Below are 21,869 nucleotides of genomic sequence, written 5' to 3'. Positions count from 1 at the left end.
TATGCATTGGTTTTTCTAAACATCTTTACCCACAAATATAACTGATGTTTTGGGGAGGGGGAAAGTAAGAGTTGTATGTTTAGAGAGCCTTGCAAGAAAACATATCCCACTGCTTGAGGCATTCTGTGTAAAGAATTTCTCATATCCTAACTTTAATACATAATGTGTTTTGTGGCCTTCCCACCGCCGCCATCATTTATCAGATTTCCGCCTCATACACTGTAAGAGGCTGGATGCACAGCTGCCCTTCTGGTTGCCTCTTTGCTTACCTCATATTTGTTTTTTTTGCAGAGACCCTCCTCGATGACTTCCTTCTCACGTACACCGTCTTCATGACAACTGATGACCTGTGCCAGGCGCTGTTAAGGCAATATCCTTCATTAACTTCAGGATGCTGCATGGGTTTCCTCTCAGACAGATGTCTCACATTAGGAATTAACTGCCTTTTTTAATTTACTCACCCTCATGGTAGAGTGCGGACATGTTAAATATTAATGTCATGATGTCCAAGGTAAAAGATGGAATGAGACAGAATTGACAGGGACAGATGAAAATGCAGAGCTGCTATTTTCTACCATCTCAGTAAATTATACTGCTTATATTATGTTTGCTTTAAATCTGCTTCTCACCATTGCTTAGAAATCTGGAGCTAAAATGGGCCTTGGAATCAAGAGATTGAGTGGACTGGTAGTATCACACAGGAAGTGGCCTTAGAGGGGAATTGGTCCATCAGAGTCAGACCACTTGTTTGGAAAACGAATGCACTTGTGTGATGTTGTGTTCCTAGGCAAGTATCCCTGGGGACACAGATCATTCACCTATAAGGAAGTCTGAACTTGCCCCTGGATTCAACTGTCACCGTCTCAGAGCTTTGTCACTGTGTGCTGTCTTAGAACGATAGAATGATTAGAAGGCTAATAGCCTTATAATTTTACCCACTAACTAGAAGGGATGCCACAGGGAAGCTGAAGGCCATAGGGCAAAGCCACATAACTTCTCCAGTCTCCAGAGCTTCTTGCTTCAAAATGCTAAATGAAGCTGCTTCCAAAGCATTTAAGTTTTTAATAAATTAATTAGATTTAATTAATACTTTTTATTCTTAGAATTAAATTAATTAAAGACTTTAAGCATTTAATAAAAACCTTTTTGTTTTCATTAAATCAAAGTGGGGATTCTACTCCAGCCTGCTTAAAAACAAAAAATCAGGAAAATAGTATACTTTTTGTACATGCCAAAGTTTTATTAAGACCCAATGATAATGGTCACTTAATATTTTTTCCTATTAATTAATTATTATGTGTCTCCAAACTTTACAACATTTTCTTGCCTTAAAGAATACTTTAAAACTCTACAAAGTACATAATAATAAAAGTAATGTCTTCTTAAAAATATATACAAGTTAGAAATGGTTATTACTTTTTAGTGCTTTACTGTGTCCTCTGACTAAGCAAAGGTATAGGAATTTTGACACTTTCTAGAATTGCTTCATAATTCAAAATTTCTGATCCTAAAACATAATTAATTTTTTATTTGGAAAGTTTCAATATGTACAGACTTATTCCATATTTTCCAAGTGGAGCATTACTAATAAATTTAACAATAATTATGAAGTTTTAAATTTCTCCATTGGACATATTTAGAAAAAATTTGTGAATTAATCTCATTTACATTTTAATACATGTTTCTAAAAAATTGCTATCTATTAAGTAATATAAATTATACATTTATAGTGAATTAGATGCCTTGAAACTATTACCTTTAACTATGATCCTAATATTTTTATTATCATTTAATAATTTTGTTTCTGGAGGATATTACTAAGCAATGTCTTAAAGTTTCCTTGGCTATAAAAATGTTTTGAGTCTTTGAGAAAATTTTAGTTCAAATTCTTAGTAACCTTTTTATAGATTATCAAAACTCATAAAATCTAAAACATTTTAAGCCAGGAATCTTTCTAAATGATTATTTCTGTATTTTTACACACAACCTTCTTTGAAATCTCACAACCAAAAAACAAAACAAAACAAAATATAGTATCTTATTAATATGAGATGTCTTTTCGCATCTTAGTGAATCTCTCTTTCATATCCTACTACTACCAACTTCTAAAGAGCAGTCCAAATTTTGGGAGGGGTATGTTTTTCCCCTGTGATTCTTAAACATTATTTATAGATTAGAGCCATTTGTGCTGGGTTTAAATATTTTAGGTGAGTATTTTTATTGTAATAGGATTAGTAGCTTTCAGCTTTTATCATCATAAAGCACATTAAGCTATACCTCTGGGCCAGTTAATATGCATGCATTACACAGAAGTCGTAACTCTCTCTCAGTGCCTTTGTGCTAACCCCCACCCCAAGTGAATTTATAAACCAGTATAATTTAGCATGGACAAAAGGTAAAAGAGTCTATGTACCTTAATACAGGAAAGGCAAATAATATAAATGCAAATTTAATCAGTAGATATTTTAAAAATATATATCTTTCAGGGAGGAAAGAACAAAGTGAAACAAATAAATGTTAATAACTACAAATAGAGAAGAATATTTGAAGTTCAGCCCCTAAAACTGCTTTATTCTGCTGGTCTGTAATTGTAGAATATATGCATATATGCAATTTGAATTAAAAGCTCATATTTTTTCTTTAGGTCAGTTATATGTGCTGACCTAAAGAAAAAAATAAGTTGTTGGTATTTTTTAATTTTCCAGGTTATTTTTTTCTTTATATGAGTTAAGATCTTACTTTCACAGGAAAAGAAGAAAAGGATATTTGTATAAATAGAACTGATGTAGGATAAATCTTCACACTTTGGTTTTCAAGAGAAGAACTAAAAGAAACAAACACTTGAACAGATTTTTGTGTGCTTGACTGATTCTATTTCACTGGTGGAAATTAAAGGTGACCATAGGATTCTTGAATAATGGGGAGAAGGGACTGCATTATGTTTAAAAATATTTGCAAAGTCTGATTAGAAATTTTGCATTTTTAAATTTTTTTTTTAATGTTTGGGAACAAACTGAGGGCCTTGTGCATGCTAAAGGACACTCTACCAATGAGCTCCATCCTCAGCCTTCTATTTTGGAATTATTTATCAGCATTAAAAAATACATAATCCTGGGCTGGGGCTGTAGCTCAGTGGCAGAGTGCTTGCCTAGCATGTGTGAGGCACTGGGTTGGATCCTTAGCGCCACATAAGAGTAAACCAAGACATCTGGTCCATCTACAACTACAGAAAAAATTAAACATATGTAAAATCCTGTTGACAACCCCAAGCTTACTTGTGTTTGGTTTCAGTGTTTCCTAATCCCAGTTAACTTTTTGGTGTGTAAGCAATGTTCAGAAGTGATGCTTTTGGAGGCAAAAAGAGTTGATCAGTTTAGAAAATTCCAAGCTGCTGTCTCATTCCTAATCATTTAAGCAATTTACTTTTGATTTGTTTTCTTTCTCCCTCTCCCCTTCCCCTTCCTTCCTTCCTCTTTTTCTTTTTTTCTTTCTTTCCTTCCTTCCAGTAATGGGGATTGAACCACTGAGCTATGTTCCTGCCCCTTTTTATTTTTATTTTGAGACATTGTCCCACTAAATTGCTGAGGCTGATCTGAGTCTTGCAATCCTGGTGCGTCAGCCTCCCATGTCTGTTAGATTACAGGCCCACATCACCATGCCTGGCCGATGTTGTTTGTATATAATTTTAACAGCAAAGTTAATACATGGTCATTATATACAAATTAGGAAATGGTAATAAGTAAAATAATTCATGTACTCTGAAATTTCATTACATTGAGAAGCCACTGTTAACTATTTTGTATATATCCTTCTGAATAATGAAATTATTTATATTAGCATTGTTAACAGAAATGGATCACCCTAACATATCCTTTTCTTATTTTCTTTTCTGGTAAACAACACATTGTAAGTTCTCCATGTCATATGTAAACTACTAGACCATCAGTTTTATGGTTGCAGAATATTCCATTGAATGAATATTATAATAACCTCACTAAATGTTCTCAAATGATGCAGCATTTAGGTTCTTTCCTATATTATTTTTAAAATTTTCTTTTAATGAAAATGAAAATTAGCAGTCCTTTTACCTAGGATTGGACATTTGAATTATACCACAAATTGTGCTTCAGAAATATGTGTTCATATGAAACTACTTTAGGAGTAATTGGTTTTACAGAATGCAAAATTATGAGGATCGAAGAATATCTGTCTTAATTCTGATTTAACTTTTATTAAAATAGTATTTGCCTATGTAGTGAGGCCAAGTCTCCTCTAGAAGCCACCCTTGAAATCAATGGCCACATCTCTGAATGAACACTAATCTCACTGCTGCCTGTGGGACTGTATCAGCAGCTGCCAGTATGATAGTCCAGTCCTCTCCTTCAGGCCTCTCATCCAGGATACATCATTTTCTGGGTTGGCTTTTGTTCTTCTCAGTACCCTCCTTTTACTTTTACTTTTTCTTCCTGCATTTTTATGTACTTGTAGATTCTTAGGGAAATGTGCTTTAACCTATTTTGCAAAGACAAGAATAATCAAATCTCTCACACACCTGTAATCCCAGTGGCTTGAGAAGCTGAGGCAGGAGGATTGTAAGTGCAAGGCCAGCCTCAGCAAAAGCAAGGCACTAAGCAACCCAGTGAGACCCTGTCTCTAAATAAAATATAAAATAGGGCTGGGAATATGGCTCAGAGGTCGAGTGCCCCTGAGTTCAATCCCTCATACCCCCGCTTCAAAAAAAAAGAATATGGGAATCTCTTTATATTTTTTATTTCAACAACATAATATTCTTTCTTAACCATTGCACCTATTCTGCTAAGAAGTATCAAGGCAAAGAGGAAAACTCAGATGTTCCTTGTCGGAAACGTAAAGTCTTGCATCTTGTTTCCCAGTGGATTGCTCTGTACAAAGACTGGCTTCATGAAGATGAACATTCAAAAATGTTTTTAAAGGTAATCCAACACTTCCAGTTATTCTTTGATGCCAAATGATAGATTTTATTTACACATTTCAAGTCTCATATGTGGGACTGGGATTGTAGCTCAGCGGTAGAGCGCTCGCCTCGCACATGCAAGGTCTTGGGTTCCATCCTCAGCACCACGTAAAAATAAATAAATAAAATAAAGGTATTGTGTCCAACCAAAATTAAAAAATAATTTTTTTAAAAAAAGTCTCATTTGTGGGTAATAGTCATCCAACTTTTTTTGATAGTCAAGTTGTGATTCAGAGAAAATATAAATGCATTTTGATTTCTGAGGCCTGCTATAAGTAGAAACTTGATTTTTAAATATTTTATTATGAAAAAATAGTGAAGACAAATTTCATATTCACTAATTTAAGATAATATATGTAATATATATAAGATAATATGTAAGTCATGAGAACCTTACAAATGAAATTAAAAAGTCAAATAATATATACTTCAAAATTTGATACTATTTAGTAAGTTGAGATTTATTATAAGTTTGAACTAACAAGTTCTTATATCTGTATATAATGTTTAGATAAGACATTACTTATCATCTTAAAATTATATTGACAAAGTATATAACTTTTTCAGAACATGGCATATTTTAAGAATTTTAAGAAGTAATAATTTTTTAAATAGATACTAATCTAGATGTACATTTTGAATTGGATAAACTGATTTATCCAATTTAGGCTGCAGTATCTTTTCAGCACGAACAATTCTCTGGAGCTGATTAATAGACAGATGGATTCCTTTAGACACCAAAACCATATTAAGTATACAGATTTACATAGAGAGGAGATAGAATACAGTTCTACCTAGGGAGAATTCTATGTTAGAACAGCAAGCACTTAAACTGATTCTGCATTTCATGAAGGGAATGAGTTTGAATTTAACATTTGGATGTCATTTAGACATCCAGTGAAAAACTGATCTGCTTATCTACATTCATGTTATTTTCAAAACAGCTTATTAGTTTCACTGATATTTTTTCCTCCAAATGATTATGTACATGCACCTTATTTTTTTAAATGTAGACTAGGCATGGAAATCTCTAGTAACAAACCAGGGATCTCTGTTTCTAGCATTCCCTACACATAGTCACTAAAAGCAGCTGTTGAGCAGTTAGAATTAAACCCCTGCATTGTCCTGGATTCCACTTTGGGTCAGGTACTCATGGATCGAGTCATTTTCTTTCTTTTTTGGCTTTATTAGGCATAGAACTCAGGACCTCGCACTTGCCAAACACACATTCTGAGCTGTGCCACTCAGCCCTGTCTGAATCTTGATCCTTACAAAAAAAAAAAAACATTTCAGCTGCCATTTGTCTTTTCCCTCCAGACCATTTACAGGAATGTTCTGGATGATGTCTACGAATATCCAATACTTGAAAAGGAATTGAAAGAATTTCAAAAAATACTTGGAATGCATCGTCGTCAGTAAGTAATTTTTCTTCTGGTAGTTAATGAACACAGCAAATGTAATAGAATTTGAAATGTCTTTTATGTAAAGTCGATCTTGAACATTTGACACTGGGATTCATCTTGATTTCTTAGCTTTACTAATAATAAAATGGGTATTTTATTTATATACCACAAAATAAAATAAGACTAAATTAAGCTTATTGACTGCTTTAAAAAAAAAAAAAAAACTCTATTTAACATGGTTAAAACAAACTGGGAGCTGGGCATGGAGGTGTAGACCTGTAATCCTAAAGACTCGGAAGGCTGAGAAAAGAGGAGTGGAAGTTTAAGGCCAACCTGGCAACTTAGGGAGTCTCTCCGAAATAAAAAATAAAAAGGGCTGGGGATGTAGTTCTATGGTAGAGCACCTCTGAGTTCAATTCCCAGTACCAAGAGAAAAACAAACAAATAATAGCAACAACAAAAATAAACTGGGCCCCAACAACCTGCCCAAACAGAGTTATTTAATAAATTATTATTTTATTTTAAAAGTCTGCATTTTTACTTTGTCATTTGTGGACTCATAGCTATCTCTATAGAATAGGAAAAAAAGTTTCATAAGTAAGTTCCAGTAGTGAGTCATGGAATATTTTAAAAGCTCAGTTTTATAGGTTCTATGAGGTTTCTTTATCAATTAAAAAGATTAAAGAACCCATTTACTCAATGATTCTTGGTGTGTGCAAATGTAGATGTCTCTCATTGATGTTTAGGACTGGCAACACCTGACTTTCCTGAGATTTTACCCCGACTCTTCTTATCAAATTTGGTAAATGAATACATCAAGTCATTATTCAGTTTTTGGATATAGCTGCAGAATTCACTGGAAGGAAAGAGCTGTTCTCTGATTGACAGGGCACTACCTATATCTATGGTAAACATGAACACATACATTGCCAATCAGCCATCATAAGTGTACTTCTCAAGAAAATGTTAATTCAGGCCTTTTTGATTATTGATTTGAAAGGTAAAGGCTGGCTTTATTTTTAATAAAGGAGGTCTCCTTTCAAATGAAATGTAGATATAAATTAATCTTATAAGCAAACCACGTGTAAACTTTGGTCCTCAATTATCAAAATTAATAGTTAGAATTTTTTAAAAGTCGGGTACAACTTAGGACAATGGGTTGGAAATGAATGTTGTGAACCATGATGCTCTTCTCTTATCACAGTCTACATTATATTAGATACCCATAGCTTAAGACTCCTATGAATATATAAACTAATAAATGAAACAAAAAAGGGGGGTGACAACTTTAGGTCAAAATAATCTCTCATGGGAGAGTCGCTCTATGCCATAAGGCAGTCTTGTGCACTTGGGAAACTTTAATTTATGTTTAATACATTTAAATACAACAAGTACCTCAGTGAAGTTTAATCTTTTTTCGTCTTCTTCATGTTACTGGGAATTAAACCCAGAGGAACTCAACCACTGCACTACATGGAGACAGGTTCTTAGATACTTAGGAACTCAACAAATGGCTGAGGCTGGTCTTGAGTTTTCAATCTTCCTGTCTCAGCCTCTGAGTCTCTGGGATTGCAGGCATGCCCCATCACATCCAGCTGAGGGTTTGGTTTCAGTGGAGTAAATAAATCCAGTTACTCTCTTAATTCTTGGCTTTACATTCTGTGTGTAGATAACACAGTATGTCTGTGGAATATGTAGCTTCTTTTCTTCCTGGTTTGTTTGAAATTCAAAACCCAATGTCAAGTTTGTTGTAGATAGTAAATTAATAAATACTGTATTTTATCTTTTTTGAAGAGGAAAATCCTTTGCCCAGTGCATGAAAAATCAGTCTTCTGTGACAATAACTGCATTATTCTGAGTTTGGGAGAAAGATTGACTTGTTTTCTTTTTCTTTTCAGCACTGTAGATGAATATTCACCACAAAGGAAGGTAGGTAGACCCTTTAGAATTGACAATGGGGAGATCTGGTTTGGAGTCCTTACCTGGCCTCACTTGGCATTTCTCTTTCTTGTTTTAGTTGGTGATGGTGGCACTGGGGTTGAACCCAGGGGTGCTTTACCACTGAACTATATCCCCAGTCCTGTTTTTTGTTTGTTTGTTTGTTTGTTTGTTTGTTTTGAGACAGGATCTTGCTAAGTTGCCAAGGCTGGTCTTGAACTTGCAATCCTCCTGCCTCAGCCTTCTGAGTTGCTGGAGTATCGGTAGGCACCACCATGCCTGGCACCACTTGCATTTCTTCATAATTAAAATGAACACTGTTTCACACATAGCCGGGAAGGCAGGGAGGCCCAGGGCCGCAGCTCCCTGCCCTTCTCTGCTTTGCTGTGGTTTCCCTGTGCTGGTACCGATTTGATTTTAGCCATGTCCCCTTGGCTTTAGGACATTTTCAATGTTTTGTGGTACATTTGGAGTCTCAGAGCTTCCCTGCTGTCCTCAGACTGACAAAAATTTGAATTTTAAAACATTCATGCCCAAAACATTCAACTAAGAGAATCTTGACTCCAGGAGTTAGAAAATCTTATAAGGAAAAGGTTTACACTCTCACCAGGACAGAAAGGGAGCTGGTAGTGACAATATATATGTTCCTATTAAAACTTGATGAGGGGGACATACAGAATAAGACCTCAGGCGCAAGTTTTGTAGAAGGAGACTATAATGTACCTATTTCCTTTAAGAAAATCAGTGTGCTACAAGAGAAGTGGGAAACCATCTCCAGGCTGCTTTTGTGAAATATATAAAAAGTTGAAACTCAGATTGTGGTAACTATAACTTTTGGTTAGAGTTGAGATGGGGAAGCCAGGTCTTTCTGGGGAGAAGAGTCTTTGGATGTTTGTTGTAGTTTGTAAAAGACAGAGGTGGAAAATGTGGGAGTATTCTCTAGCTGATACTAGGAGTAGTTACAGGGGCTTTTTGCCTGCTACTGGCCTTGGCCACAGCCCATCGTATCTCTCAGAATCGTCACCTCCACATGTGTTAGTTGAGGCAATTCCCAGTTTATTTCTTCAAGATTGGATGGGTGGATTTCATATTAAAAAAAAAAAAAAATTGGCTAGCTCTTTTGGAACATGTTGTAAACAGCTGTGGTTTTCCAAAGGGCAGGAATACATTCATTCATTGTTCTCTTTCTCCCTTCTCACAGAATAAAGCCCTTTTCCACCAATTCAGTCTTAAGGAGAACTGGCTCCAGCATAGAGGAACTGTGACCGAAGCAGAGGAAAGTGAGTAGGATTTTCAGGGAGGGTTGGGGCGGATGGAACTGCAGTTAGTCACCATGGCTCTTGGATCTGAACACCTCAGCCTGCCCTGAACCATCTTTCTGGCTCTCAGCAAATCATCTGGGGATGATTTCCTTTTTCTTCCTTTGAGCATTACAGTTTTCTTAGATTGTAACACTGTCCAGTGGACCGAGAATATTTTAAATTGGAGAAGCAAGGAAAGAAGGCTGTGCAAAGGACCTCCTTGACTTCTTGGGTAGAGGTGTACAATATACTGGAAACTCAATGTTTTCCTCCTGGAACCTTCTCCTTGATTCTGCTCATTGCCTGGGACTAACTGGAAAGGCCATCAAAGCCAGTGTGCAGGATGTTTGCTGAGGCAGTCCCTCTGAAATTTAGAGAAGAGAAATGAAAGGAAGGGTGTGTGGTGGAAATTCCTCCAAAGCAAAGCAGTGTCAGGCAGTGCCATACACTGAATATGGCCCCAGCCAGTGCTCATTAGCTGACAGGGGTTCATGACTACAAGTTTCTTTCAATTAGCACCCAGAAACTTAAAAGCCTTTCTAGTGAATATTTTATACTGGCACCAAAATGGTGGCAGTGGTTTCCTCCCATTGGAACAAAGGTTGAGACAAGTGTAGAGCCAGGAAACAATGAATTAAAGTGTTCACACTAGTGTGATTTTGAACCTCTCTTTTGACTCATATTTCTCCGTGTGCTAAAATTTGAAATATAGACATTTAATATGTGTTGATTTTCTTGAATATTTTTTTTTAAAAAGTGTCACAAGTTTGCCTCTTCTCTGATGTTTGTATAAATGCTGCAGGTAGATGGGTCTGTTGTCTGACATCGTCAGCTTCCCCAAGAGAGAGCAAAATTATCTTACCTCATGATGTGTTAATTTCTGAACTCCCTCGCCCATTTATCTTCTAATTTAATTGTATAGTTTTCCAAGCTGAGCTGCAAAAAGTCCAAGTATTTCAAGGTTCCTGGCCTCTTTCTCTTCATCTGTTTATTAAGCAAAGTGTAAATTAACCCTCCAGTTAGTGGTTTGTAGACTGGATCTTTGCCTTGCTCAAAAATTGCATTTTTCCATTAAGGGAGGAAAGCTTTTTCCCCCTTTACAACCTATTGACAAAATATAAAACAACTATTTATTAGAAGCTATTGTTTTAGTTACACACCCAACCAAACCACGCAAAATCTGTCAAGTGCTTTCTACTTACGTGTTTACTTTAAGGCTCTAGACATGTCAACTCATGGTTAGGCTTTTGCTTTGTTTGCATTTCTATGAAAGCAATCCTTGGTTATTTTTTGTGATGCCATTTAAATTGCATATAAAATTTCTCTTAGGAACTCATTCTTTTTCTTATATATAGAAGAGCAGAATATCTAATTATTATCCTGTTTATTCTGAAGCAGCTAGTGTTTTATACATTCAGAGCAGCTGATTTTAAGAAGCAGTGTGTCAACAATGTACATTGCTATTAAAAGTTTTTGCTATTAAATCATAACCAAAAAAAATTTCCAGGAGCCATTTACCCTGATGGTGATAATTTCCTAGTAATAATTATTAGCACCACAGATAATAAAAAAAGGAAATTAAAAAGGTGAGAAATGTGACCTCTATTTGGAAACTAAACTCATCCCTACTTTGATAAGGGGGCAAGAGGGTCATTCTTAATGATTGAGAAAGCCGAACACAAAAACCAAGACAGATGACTGATTTTTAGATAAGCTTATGAGAATTCTAATAGCAAATGTGCTGTTTTTGATTGGTCCACTGAGACTGTTATGAAATGGAGTGTAAAATAAAAATGTATGAGTTAGATGTTTTAATATGCTGCTTTGGAAGATCCTAGTCACTCTCAATAAAGGGATTCAAAAAGTACAGTCCTATGTAGCACAGATGCCACTATATTCTAGTCAGACGGTCTCTACCTCGATGCCAGGAGCATACATTTCTAAGACAGTTGGGGAAACCTAACCACTACTTATGCCTATTCATCAGCATTGTAACATCTAAGTCTCCTGTGCTTGCAGGCACATACTTACAGGCATATAATCTGGGGCACTCCTGTGCTTAGGCAAACACGTACATCTGACTGCATATGCTTTAAAATGAAGAAAACAACAAAGTGGGTGCCTTGATTTGGGATAGTCTGTACCTCATGATCTCAGTTCTGTTCATAATTTGTTTTGACTTGTGCAGTTTTTTGCCACGTGTATATAACGGATCACTCCTATGTCAGTGTGAAGACAAAAGTTTCCAGCACAGCACAAGAGATCCTCAAAGTCGTGGCAGAAAAGATCCAGCATGCAGAAGAGGATCTGGCTCTGGTGGCCATCACATTCTCTGGGGGTAAATTATTTTCTGTCTTTGCATATTAACCTTTCACTGGCTTTCCTCCAAAAGGAGAGAGTTGACATTTTTGTAGGATAAACGCTGAGCTCTTCTCTTCTGGGCCCGCAGCTGGATGACCACAGTAACAATGAGAAGCTGCCTACCAGAGGTGTTTCCATGACAACAGTGGGGTAGCATTAGATGCTGAATTTCCTCCCCGAGAACTGAATAGTGAGGCACACGAGTGTTTTGAAATGCATTATAAAGCTTTTCATATTTTGTACTCTAGATAACCCTTCCATTTTCATATTTAAATTAACTTGGGAAATTGCTAAAGGATGACATTTCTGTAGGGGGAAAAAAATAAAAGATGGCCTTGAACTAGCCTTATTGCTGGCTGACAGTTTAATACATAAAGACTCCTGTTGGAAGAAAGGAAACTGCACAATAAGCCAGAGCTCACAGGGCAATGTACCTTCAGGTGGACGTGGGGAGCAAGACCTAGTTACAGCTTCGCCTTCTGTTGGACTTTATTTATCCACAGAGAATGCTTTATTGTCTGTTTTGAATAAGATCACACAGATTACAAGCTGTCACTATTGATCTACTCAGCCTGAACAGACCCCATCATTTTCATGGGGACCTGTCAGATCTCAGTGTCACTGGCCTCCTTTTTGGCTTACTATCTTTATTTAATATCTCATTAACCCTGAGAAAAATACGAAGAAAGTGACTAAACATCAGAAGTTGAAAAAAATGTAAGAACTCTATGAACTAATCAACCAGAGATGGGGCAGGCAGGGGAGGGGAGCAGACAGACCACATTTCTGTTATTCTTTGTTGTTCAGGAAGAGGTGAACCCCAGAATATAGCCAGCATGACACTAGTTAAAGCATCATGAAACAGTATCTGGCTCCTATCGCTTTGAGACCTACAGGCAGGTAAAATGGTCCTGTACTCTAGTCCATTACACAGCACACAGGCATTCTCTTTAGGCCTAATGAAAGAGAGTCTCTCCTCTCCAGAACTCTGTACAACCTCTCAAAGCATGATCTAGGGCTAGAAGGGAGCTCGGTGGTAGAGCACATGCTTAGGATTCATGAGGCCCAGGGTTCAATACCCAGCACCTACCCCTGCCAAAAAATTATCTAGGGGGAAAACAAGCAAAACGTGAACATGATGTATTTTAATCAAGGAGTGGTTGTTTTTTTGTTTTGGGTGGGGGCAGATGGTACTGGAGATTGAACCCAAGGGTGCTTTACCACTAAGCCACATCCCAATGTTCTTTTTACTTTCTATTTTGAGACAGGATCTTACTAAGTTGCTGATACTGGCCTTGAACTTGGAATCTTCCTGCCTCAGCCTCCTGAGTTGCTGGGTTTATGGGCCTGTACCACTGCAATCCAGCAAAAGTGGTAGAATTTCTAGTAACATGTTTTAGATAGATATGATAAGTGTGTATTTAACTTTTTGAGTGACCAAAAATATTAAATGATTTTAAACATTGAGTTTCATCAAAACCAACAGTTGCTGCTCAAGATGCAGCCCCTGCAGAAAGTGGTCATTAGGTCCCTGTCCCAAAAGGGCTAGAGAACAAAGGGGCTTCAGTAAACTTTGCAGCACAGTTGCTGGTGGCCCTAGGATGACTTGGAGCCGGCAGAAACTGGCAACTAATGAGGGGCTCTTTTACTACCTAATATCTGTCTGATGGCTGTGAAATACCATTTTCATCCTCTATTAAATTAGATTCATCAGCATGTACAGTGAGTTCTAATGGGGTCCATTGCTAATCATCAGTAGAAGTGTCAGCTCATTTCTGGAATTAGCCCACAGATTTGAAAATGTACCATCATTTCCCACCCATTAGGATTTTTTGTTTGTTTGTTTTTATAATATGTAAAGAACCTTCCTGGCCAGGCTTAGTAGCGTGTGCCTATAATTCTAGCAACCTGGGAGTGTGAGGCAGGAGGATCACAAGTTTGAGGCCAGCCTGGGCAATTTAGTAAGATCCTGTCTTAAAATAGGAAAAAAAAAAAAAAAAAAAAAAAAATTAAGGCTGGGGATTTAGTTCAGTGGTAGAGCTCCCTGAGTTCAATCTCCAGTAACCCACCTCCACTCACAAAATACCTCCCTGGGCTGGGGATATAGCTCAGTTGGTAGAGTGCTTGCCTTCCATGCATAGGCCCTGGGTTCGATCCCTAGCACACACACATACACAAAAGTACTTTCCTGCCTGCATCTTATTACCCTCCTGAACAATCATTTTTTGTTGTTTTGTTTTTGTTTGGGGGTGGTGTTTTGTTTCTTGCAGTACTAGGAGTTGAACTCAGGAGTGCTCTACCACTGAGCTACACTCCCGGCCCTTTATACTTTTAAGACAGGATCTCACTGAGTTTCCCAGTCTGGGATTGAACTTGTGGTCCTTTCGCCCTGAGCTTCCTGAGTAGCTGGGATTACAGTGTGCATGCCACCCAGCCTGGCAACAAGAATGTTTTAATTAGGAAAAAAAAAAAAAAAAAGATATTTAATGTATTTTTGCTATGTTTACATAAATTTTTTACAAATAATGTTTTAATGCTACTTCAGGATGAAATGACAATGATCTCTGTTTATTCTTGTCAAAAAAAGTTTTGAAATATTGGAGGTTTATGGCTTTCTCTAAAAAAAAAAAAAACAAAGAGTCCTATTCTAAAAACTTTAGTAGTTTCTAGATGCATTGTACCCAGGCTGTGGGTACATATGATATAAGTGTGTGCTAACAATAACCTACTCACTCATCAGAGGTTAAAATTCGGTTTTGATCTTTTATAGTATAGTAAAAGATCTGAAAGTTCTTTAGAACCCAGCTGAATGGAGCCATTTACTACCCACATCAAAAGTGCAGCATTCTAGTACTCTTAGTCTTTATAATGCTGGACCATTAAGAATATATTAGCCACTGTCACTTATTTTTTAAAAAAAAATTTTTTAAAGAATATATTAGAACCCAGCACAGTGGCCCATGCCTGTAAACCCTGCAGCTTGGGAGGCTGAGGCAGGAGTATCACAAGTTCAAAGCCAGCCTCACCAATAGTGAGGTGCTAAGTAACTCAGTGAGACCCTATCTCTAAATAAAATACAAAATATTTATAGAAACCAGAATAAACTGAGAATCATATTTTTGGTTTTAGCAAAATAGCAAACTTACCAAAAAGTAATAATCAGTGTTAGTAAGTGTGCAAGTTTTAAAATTATTTTTAGGAAAAGATAATGAAGCTTTTCTTTAAAAAAAATTAGAAAGCAATTTTTGTCAATAACTTTAAAAATATCCATTCCCTTTGACCCCATAATTTTAGTACTGAGAGTCTATCTTAAGAAAATCATCTATAAGCAGACTAGGATTTATGTGCAAGGATGTTGACTTCAGCAATATATATTATGGCTGCTATGCTAATAGAACCCATTTATCAAGTGCCTATTATGTGCCAGGCCCTGTGCTAGTACTTACCATGTATCATGTCATTTAATTTATATGACCAAAAGAAAGGAAACGATTAAATGTTCAACAGTAGAGGAAAGATAAGATGATGGCATAATGAGCTGTTACATAACCAATTAAACATGACATATATAAATAACTTTGATAAGTGGGTAAGTGCTTATAATAAAATCAGAATATAAAGCCTTAAATGGACCCAATTACAAGTCTATGTGTGTATGAATAATTATAAATGCATGTGGATAATAACTGCAAATATGTATAGGAGTATAATTATTTTGGAGAGAAGATGATGAGTAAATTTTACTTTGTTCCTTTAACTGTCCTATGTTCTAAAGAATAACTAAAATAAGAACTTCAAGAGAGTTCTACTCCATGGCATTCAACCTGATTAATGCCTACACTGAGCTGAGCAGTGATATCCATGTTACCTCTGGTGTCATGTATAATGTGTAGAACTGAATTAATCTACTTTAAATCCTAGTTAACATACTTTGGAACATATTTCGTGGGCAATTTTAACTTGGTACATGTTTTGTGTAGGCCTATTTTGTTTCTAATTACTTTTTTTTTTTTTTTAAATAAAGAAAAGCACGAACTTCAGCCGAATGACTTGGCCATCTCCAAATCTCTTGAGGCATCTGGTCGAATCTGTGTCTACCGGAAAGACCTGGCTGACACTTTGGTAAGAACCTTTAGCCCTGTACTTCAAACCTAAATGTCAGACTCAAGACATACTTCCACATGCTTTATAATGAAAAAAATACATACACACACACACACACACACACACACGAACTGTGTCCTCCCCTAGCCGGCTGCTAGAGCACACCGCTTCTGCAAAACAAGGCGCTGCCTACCTTAGGAGCTCTTCCTGCCTACCTTAGGAACTCTTCAGCTCCTTCTTGCTGCTTTCTGATCTCCTGAAAAAAGGGATTGGAAGCAAGTGACTGCTTCTCCTATGGAATTTCAGTTTAGCTTATTCTTGTTTGGGAGGTATGTGGAAATCAAGCTGAGAAATGTTCCCTGGGTGAATTTAGGGGCAAACAGACTGAATGCTTTGGTTCAATGCACTCGGTGCACTCTGAGTGCTCGGTTTCCTTGAAGAAAGAGTGAGAGGGCCGGGGTAGAGCTCAATTGGTAGAGTGCTTGCCTCACATGCATAAGGCCCTGGGTTCAATCTCCAGCACCACAAAAAAAAAAAAAAAAAAAAGAGAGAGAGAGAGAGAGGGAGAAGAAAGAGTGGATTATCAGCCCTCTCTATGTAGGATGGGGTCATAAGGATGGACATCAGACACCACTGAAGAACAGGAGTTTGAAGAAATGTAGAACACACCCTTTCAGTAGTCAAGACTTCAGTCTCTTGGCTGCTTCTTGAAAGGCAGGGTCAGGCTAGATCCACCATCTAGGACAAGCAGGCTCTAACAGTGTGATCATACCTTCCAGACTCAAGGCCCTCGTCTCCTTTTATGGAGTCGTCACTGGGGCCTGTCTTTCTAGCTGGCTCCCATTGTATATATAATTAAGGGATTTTTATCCCACATGGGTTAACCAAAATTGTTTTAATAAAAACATTCTATGTAAAATTATTTGCAGGACATTAAGCTAACATAATAATGTTCATCACTGTCAATTTTCATATTTATAACCTGATAGGGGTTTGCTGAGTAATTGACCTGTAGTATCTCATTTAACATTCCCAATAAACCTTTAAGTTTTAGAAAGGCTGAATTACTCACTAGCTTCCTAAGCCACACAAGGGAGAGTGCTAGGACTTTTTTTTTTTTTTTTTCCTTAATTTTATTTTGAGACAGGATCTTGCTAAGTTGCTGAGGCTGGCCTCAAGCTTGCAATCCTCCTGCCTCTGGCCCCCAAGTAGCTAGAATTATCAGCATGTATCACCATGCCCAGGCAGCAGACTACTAGGATTTTTAAATCCCATTATGTTTGACTCAGAAGCTCCTGCACATTCCTTTCATTTATAGATGATGAGGAAGAAAAGGAGTGGGAAGCATTTGCTTTACTTGGGCCTTTTCTGTTCTGACCTTTAGCGGATCACAGGTCCTACATAACACCCTCAGTGAAACATGATCAACTGGGTAGTAAACATTATTTTTAAAAACTGGGGCTTGAACCCAGGGACACTCTACCCTTAAGCTACATCTCCAGACTTTTTTTTTTTTTTTTTTTTTTTTTTCATTTGAGACAGATTCTCACTAAGTTGCCAAGAATCTTGCTAAATTGATGAGTCTGGCCTGAAACTTGTGAGCCTCCTGCCTCAGCCTCCAGATTTACTGAGAGTTACCTAGCCCAGCTCTGCAAAGTATCTCTTTTAGTAAATATTGAAATTGATTGTACCCTTCTCTGTGATTTAGCATGTAGTCACTCTGGGGCTCCCGGCAGTGAAGGGACCTGCAGTTAAATTGTCTCCCACTCCTCTCTCAGCCACACAGCCCTCATGCAGTTCCTTGAGCTTGTTTCTCCTACTGTTCAGTCTCAGGCACCCAGTGCAATGTTTCCATGGAGTAAGTGGGTACTGTGAAGTATGTTCTAAGAGAGGCCAGACTCCATCCTGCCCTCAACTTTGGGCACCACTTCACATTTCTTCTTGGGAATCATAAAATTCAGTGTTTCATCTGAAAAGAATTTTAGTTAAAATAGAACATCATGAGGGAAGAATAACACAGGAAACACAAGAATAACCTATGTGAAAGTTTTGGAACCCACTAGCACTTTGACTTGATTTTAGTATATCTTTTAGACATCAGGAATTAGAGCTGTGTAGGTATAAAATAAAGAAATATGTTTCCTAGACTACGGAGTGGACGACCCTGAACAACCAACCAGAGGGGCCGTCCCAGGGTAAGGGGCACACATAGGGAAAATTTAAATAAAAAGCCAAATGAACACACCCTTACAACTCCAAATTATGTAGCCGCTATTGGTGTTCCTTCCCTTTGACAATCTGTGGTGAAGTCAGCCTGGTCCCATCCTAGCAGACAGACCCTGAGGAACCTTGTCCCCCACCCCAGCACCTCCTCATCCGGAAGCTCGTTCATTTAGTCAGCACTTTCTGAGCTCCTTGCCGTGGCCAGCACTGGGGATACAGAGGCAGTTTATACCTTCCTCCTCTGAATCATTGTTCTTCAGAGGGAAATCTCTGTGAAGATCTTTTTGTTATGAGTTGCTTTTTTTGTTTTGTTTTTTGTTGTTGTTTTGTTGTTTTTTATTAGGAAACCTCTTAATAAATGTAAAACTTCTAGAAATGCAAATCATTTATTTTTCAGATTAGAAGTAGACACTATTATTTGGCATCTGAAATAGTCCCTTCCTTCTGCCATGTCATTTATTTTTGCAAAGTCCCATTCTCTTAGTCATTAGCTATTCAAGTCCAGCCCCTCAAATGATGGAGGAATTTGTATTTTAATTAGAAAGTGTCAAATATTTTGGAAAGGTGCCAAATTATTTTTTAATAGCTTTAATGGTGATGATAAATTTAAAGTTGCAGTGGCATTTAATTATTTCAGGCCAGATTTTTAAGGAAGTTACCAGCCTCCTATGATTAGGCACCATTTTTTTTTATAGAGAAAGCAGCTAATACTTAAGAAGTTACCATAGGATATAAATGAAATAGCTTTTATTTTTTACTCCATGTTGAATTTTTTCACTTTCCACGGGCATTTTAATAAAACTTGTAAATGTGTATCTGGGATGAGACTTGTTAAACATATTTCCTGTAAAAGCCATGTCTGTCTTTATTGAAGTGCACTATGACATTTCTTTTGTTTGTTTTTCTACTAACCCTGCTGGCACATTAATTCTTACCAGCAGCCAAAGTGATTTCAGGGCTTTTGCTTTCATTATGCTGTCTGCCAGGGCAGTGTTTTATAATCAGATTTGTGGGTGGGTGTGTGCTGGCTTGGGGTGGGAGGAGGAGGGGGAGGCTAACTCAGTGAAGTACCATTGATCACATTCTACCAGTTCCAAGACTGTTTCCTAAATTGGCTATAACTCACTGAAGGTGAACAGACCAGGAAAAATATTAAGCGCACCCAGAAAAGATTACCTTTCTAATCTGGGCTTCTGGTACACTTCTACAGGCAGCCAATTCACTGTAAAACTTGTGGGAATTACTGAGGCTCCTTTTTTTTGCTTGTCTGTCGGTTTAGAACCCGTTTGCAGAAAATGAGGAATCACAGCAAAGGTCGATGAGGATTTTGGGAATGAACACTTGGGATCTTGCTCTGGAATTAATGAATTTTGATTGGACTCTGTTCAATTCAATTCACGAGGTGAGTAGGGAGTGAAAAGATCAAAAAGCTAATGCTATTTTCACTTTGAATTCTTCTTGAAGAGATGTTTTGATGTGCAGTGGTAGAGTTATGCTAGGACGGCATGGTCCAAAAGTTATTTTGTGGACTTAAAGTATGTTGGAAGTCTGACCGCACCCTAGGTTAATTGGATTATGTAATCATGCTTTATTTTTTTCTAATGTAATTATATACTTGTGTATAGTAGCACAGATATGGTATATTTTTATATGTGTATATACATTTATATGGGCATATGATTTGTGTGTGCATATATATACATATATATGTTGATTTAATGGAATTGAAGAATGGTTTTATGTTTGATTTTGATTTTTCCATTTTTTGCATAAAGTTACTGTAATCATATTTATATTTGAACACATACACATATAAAAGATATGTACACCCATCCTTTTACTTAAGAACATTCCAAAATTTAGACTGTGCTCTTAAGACTTCAAATACTTTCTTTCAAATATTAGATATTTTTCAAATTTTATATCCATTACTATCTCTCTTCTGGATAGAGAATAACATTTTTGAATAATAGATTAGGAGCTAAAGACGATTAATGAGTAAACGTGGCTGGTAGAAAGGCTCATAAGAATCATGAGATGAAGAATGTTACAGCCCTGTGTGACCACATGTTGGACTTTACCATGTAATGACATTTTTCATTCCAAAATGGCTTTTCCTTTTGAAGGAGAACCTCATGCCCTATTTAAGGATCTTTAAGTTTCATTTTTATTTTGGAATGTGGTTTAGAACCTGTTTGCAGAAAATGAGGAATCACATTTCACATTTAAAAATTTCAGTATTACCATCTGAATTTGAGCAAGGAGTGTGCTTGCTCAGGCTGAATGACTTTGTCTTTGGCAGTGTTGGTGGTATGGGAAGTGCCACTGCTTATGCAGGGGAGAGTGTGGATTACTTCTGTCAAATGTGCACACACTGTCATTTAAAATCAAATCCTGGGGCTGGGGCTCAGTGATAGAACACTTGCGTAGTACTCAGGAGGCCTGGGGTTTGATCATCAGCACCAGATAAATAAATAAATTTTTAAAAATAAATTAAAAAAACAAATCTCTTCTGTTGCTTTTTGTGCAGTAGATATAGTTACTGGTCCTGCTTTATTTGTAAATTATTAGGACAAGCTTTTAATCTCAATTTTCTTTCTGTTTACATTTTGGCAATATCTCATTATCAGTGGTTCTCAAAGAGCAGGTCTCCAGGCCACCATCTCCAGAACCACTAGGGAACTAGATAGAGTTGTACATTTTCAGCCTATCTAAGTCAGAAATCTACTAAGTCAGGAATCAGGGACAGGCTGATTAGCTCTTAAAGTCCCCCAGGTGGTCCTAACTCACATTAAAATTTGATAACTGATTTGAAGTCTGATGTGTACCTTAACAAACACTAGTAGTGCTTGTGTTTTCACTTGAGTTTTCTACATAATAAGTTTGAGAAGTTTAGGGATTCCATTTGACCTGTAATTATAACTTTAGAATATTTTTATTTTTATCATATAAAGATATCTTCCTTACAGTCAAAAAAAATTATATGAGGATTCTAGGTGAGCATTATTGAATGAGGCATCTCTAAAACTAAAGCTCAATCACTCTGAATTTAATATCCTATTATTTGTTCTGTTTTCTGTAAGCATATGAGTGATATGGTGTGGCTACCTGAAGCAGCTCTTAAAAATGAACTAAATGTTTTATCTGCTTCATGTTGTGCTAAAAATAATCCCTGGCATGGGTACATTTTCTTTCAGCAAGAGCTTATCTACTTCACATTCAGCAGACAGGGAAGTGGGGAGCACACTGTGAACCTCAGCCTTCTGCTCCAGAGATGCAATGAAGTCCAGCTCTGGGTGGCCACAGAGATTCTGCTCTGCAGCCAGCTGTGCAAGCGAGTGCAGCTGGTGAAAAAATTCATCAAAATCGCAGCTCAGTAAGTTGCTGGTGGTGAAAGTGCTATTTCCATCATCTCCTTGAGAAAGTACTTCAGTTTGGTTTTTTAGTTTGTTTTTTGTTTTCTTTGGTTTGGTTTGGTTTTTCCCCTTGTGATAATGAGATGGTTTGGGAGATAAAAGCATAATATCAGGGTAAATGACCAAATGT

General features: G+C 37.0%; 1 protein-coding gene across 2 annotated transcripts in view; it reads left to right on the top strand.

Annotated features, from left to right (window-relative positions):
- Window positions 1-21,869, top strand: part of Rapgef5 (Rap guanine nucleotide exchange factor 5) — a 227,329-nt gene that overhangs the window by 179,406 nt on the left and 26,054 nt on the right. For both annotated transcript variants that reach the window (XM_076835279.2, XM_076835269.2), the window contains exons 12-20: window positions 292-370; window positions 4,808-4,952; window positions 6,311-6,408; window positions 8,295-8,325; window positions 9,536-9,614; window positions 11,824-11,973; window positions 16,021-16,118; window positions 19,603-19,725; window positions 21,521-21,699. In XM_076835279.2, coding sequence (XP_076691394.2) covers window positions 292-370; window positions 4,808-4,952; window positions 6,311-6,408; window positions 8,295-8,325; window positions 9,536-9,614; window positions 11,824-11,973; window positions 16,021-16,118; window positions 19,603-19,725; window positions 21,521-21,699 — 982 coding nt within the window. The remainder of the gene's footprint in view (window positions 1-291; window positions 371-4,807; window positions 4,953-6,310; window positions 6,409-8,294; window positions 8,326-9,535; window positions 9,615-11,823; window positions 11,974-16,020; window positions 16,119-19,602; window positions 19,726-21,520; window positions 21,700-21,869) is intronic.

The sequence above is a fragment of the Callospermophilus lateralis genome, chromosome 1 (genome assembly GCF_048772815.1).
Source record: "Callospermophilus lateralis isolate mCalLat2 chromosome 1, mCalLat2.hap1, whole genome shotgun sequence".
In the NCBI taxonomy this organism is placed as follows: domain Eukaryota; kingdom Metazoa; phylum Chordata; class Mammalia; order Rodentia; family Sciuridae; genus Callospermophilus; species Callospermophilus lateralis.
This window is presented reverse-complemented; position numbering and strand designations above follow the sequence as displayed.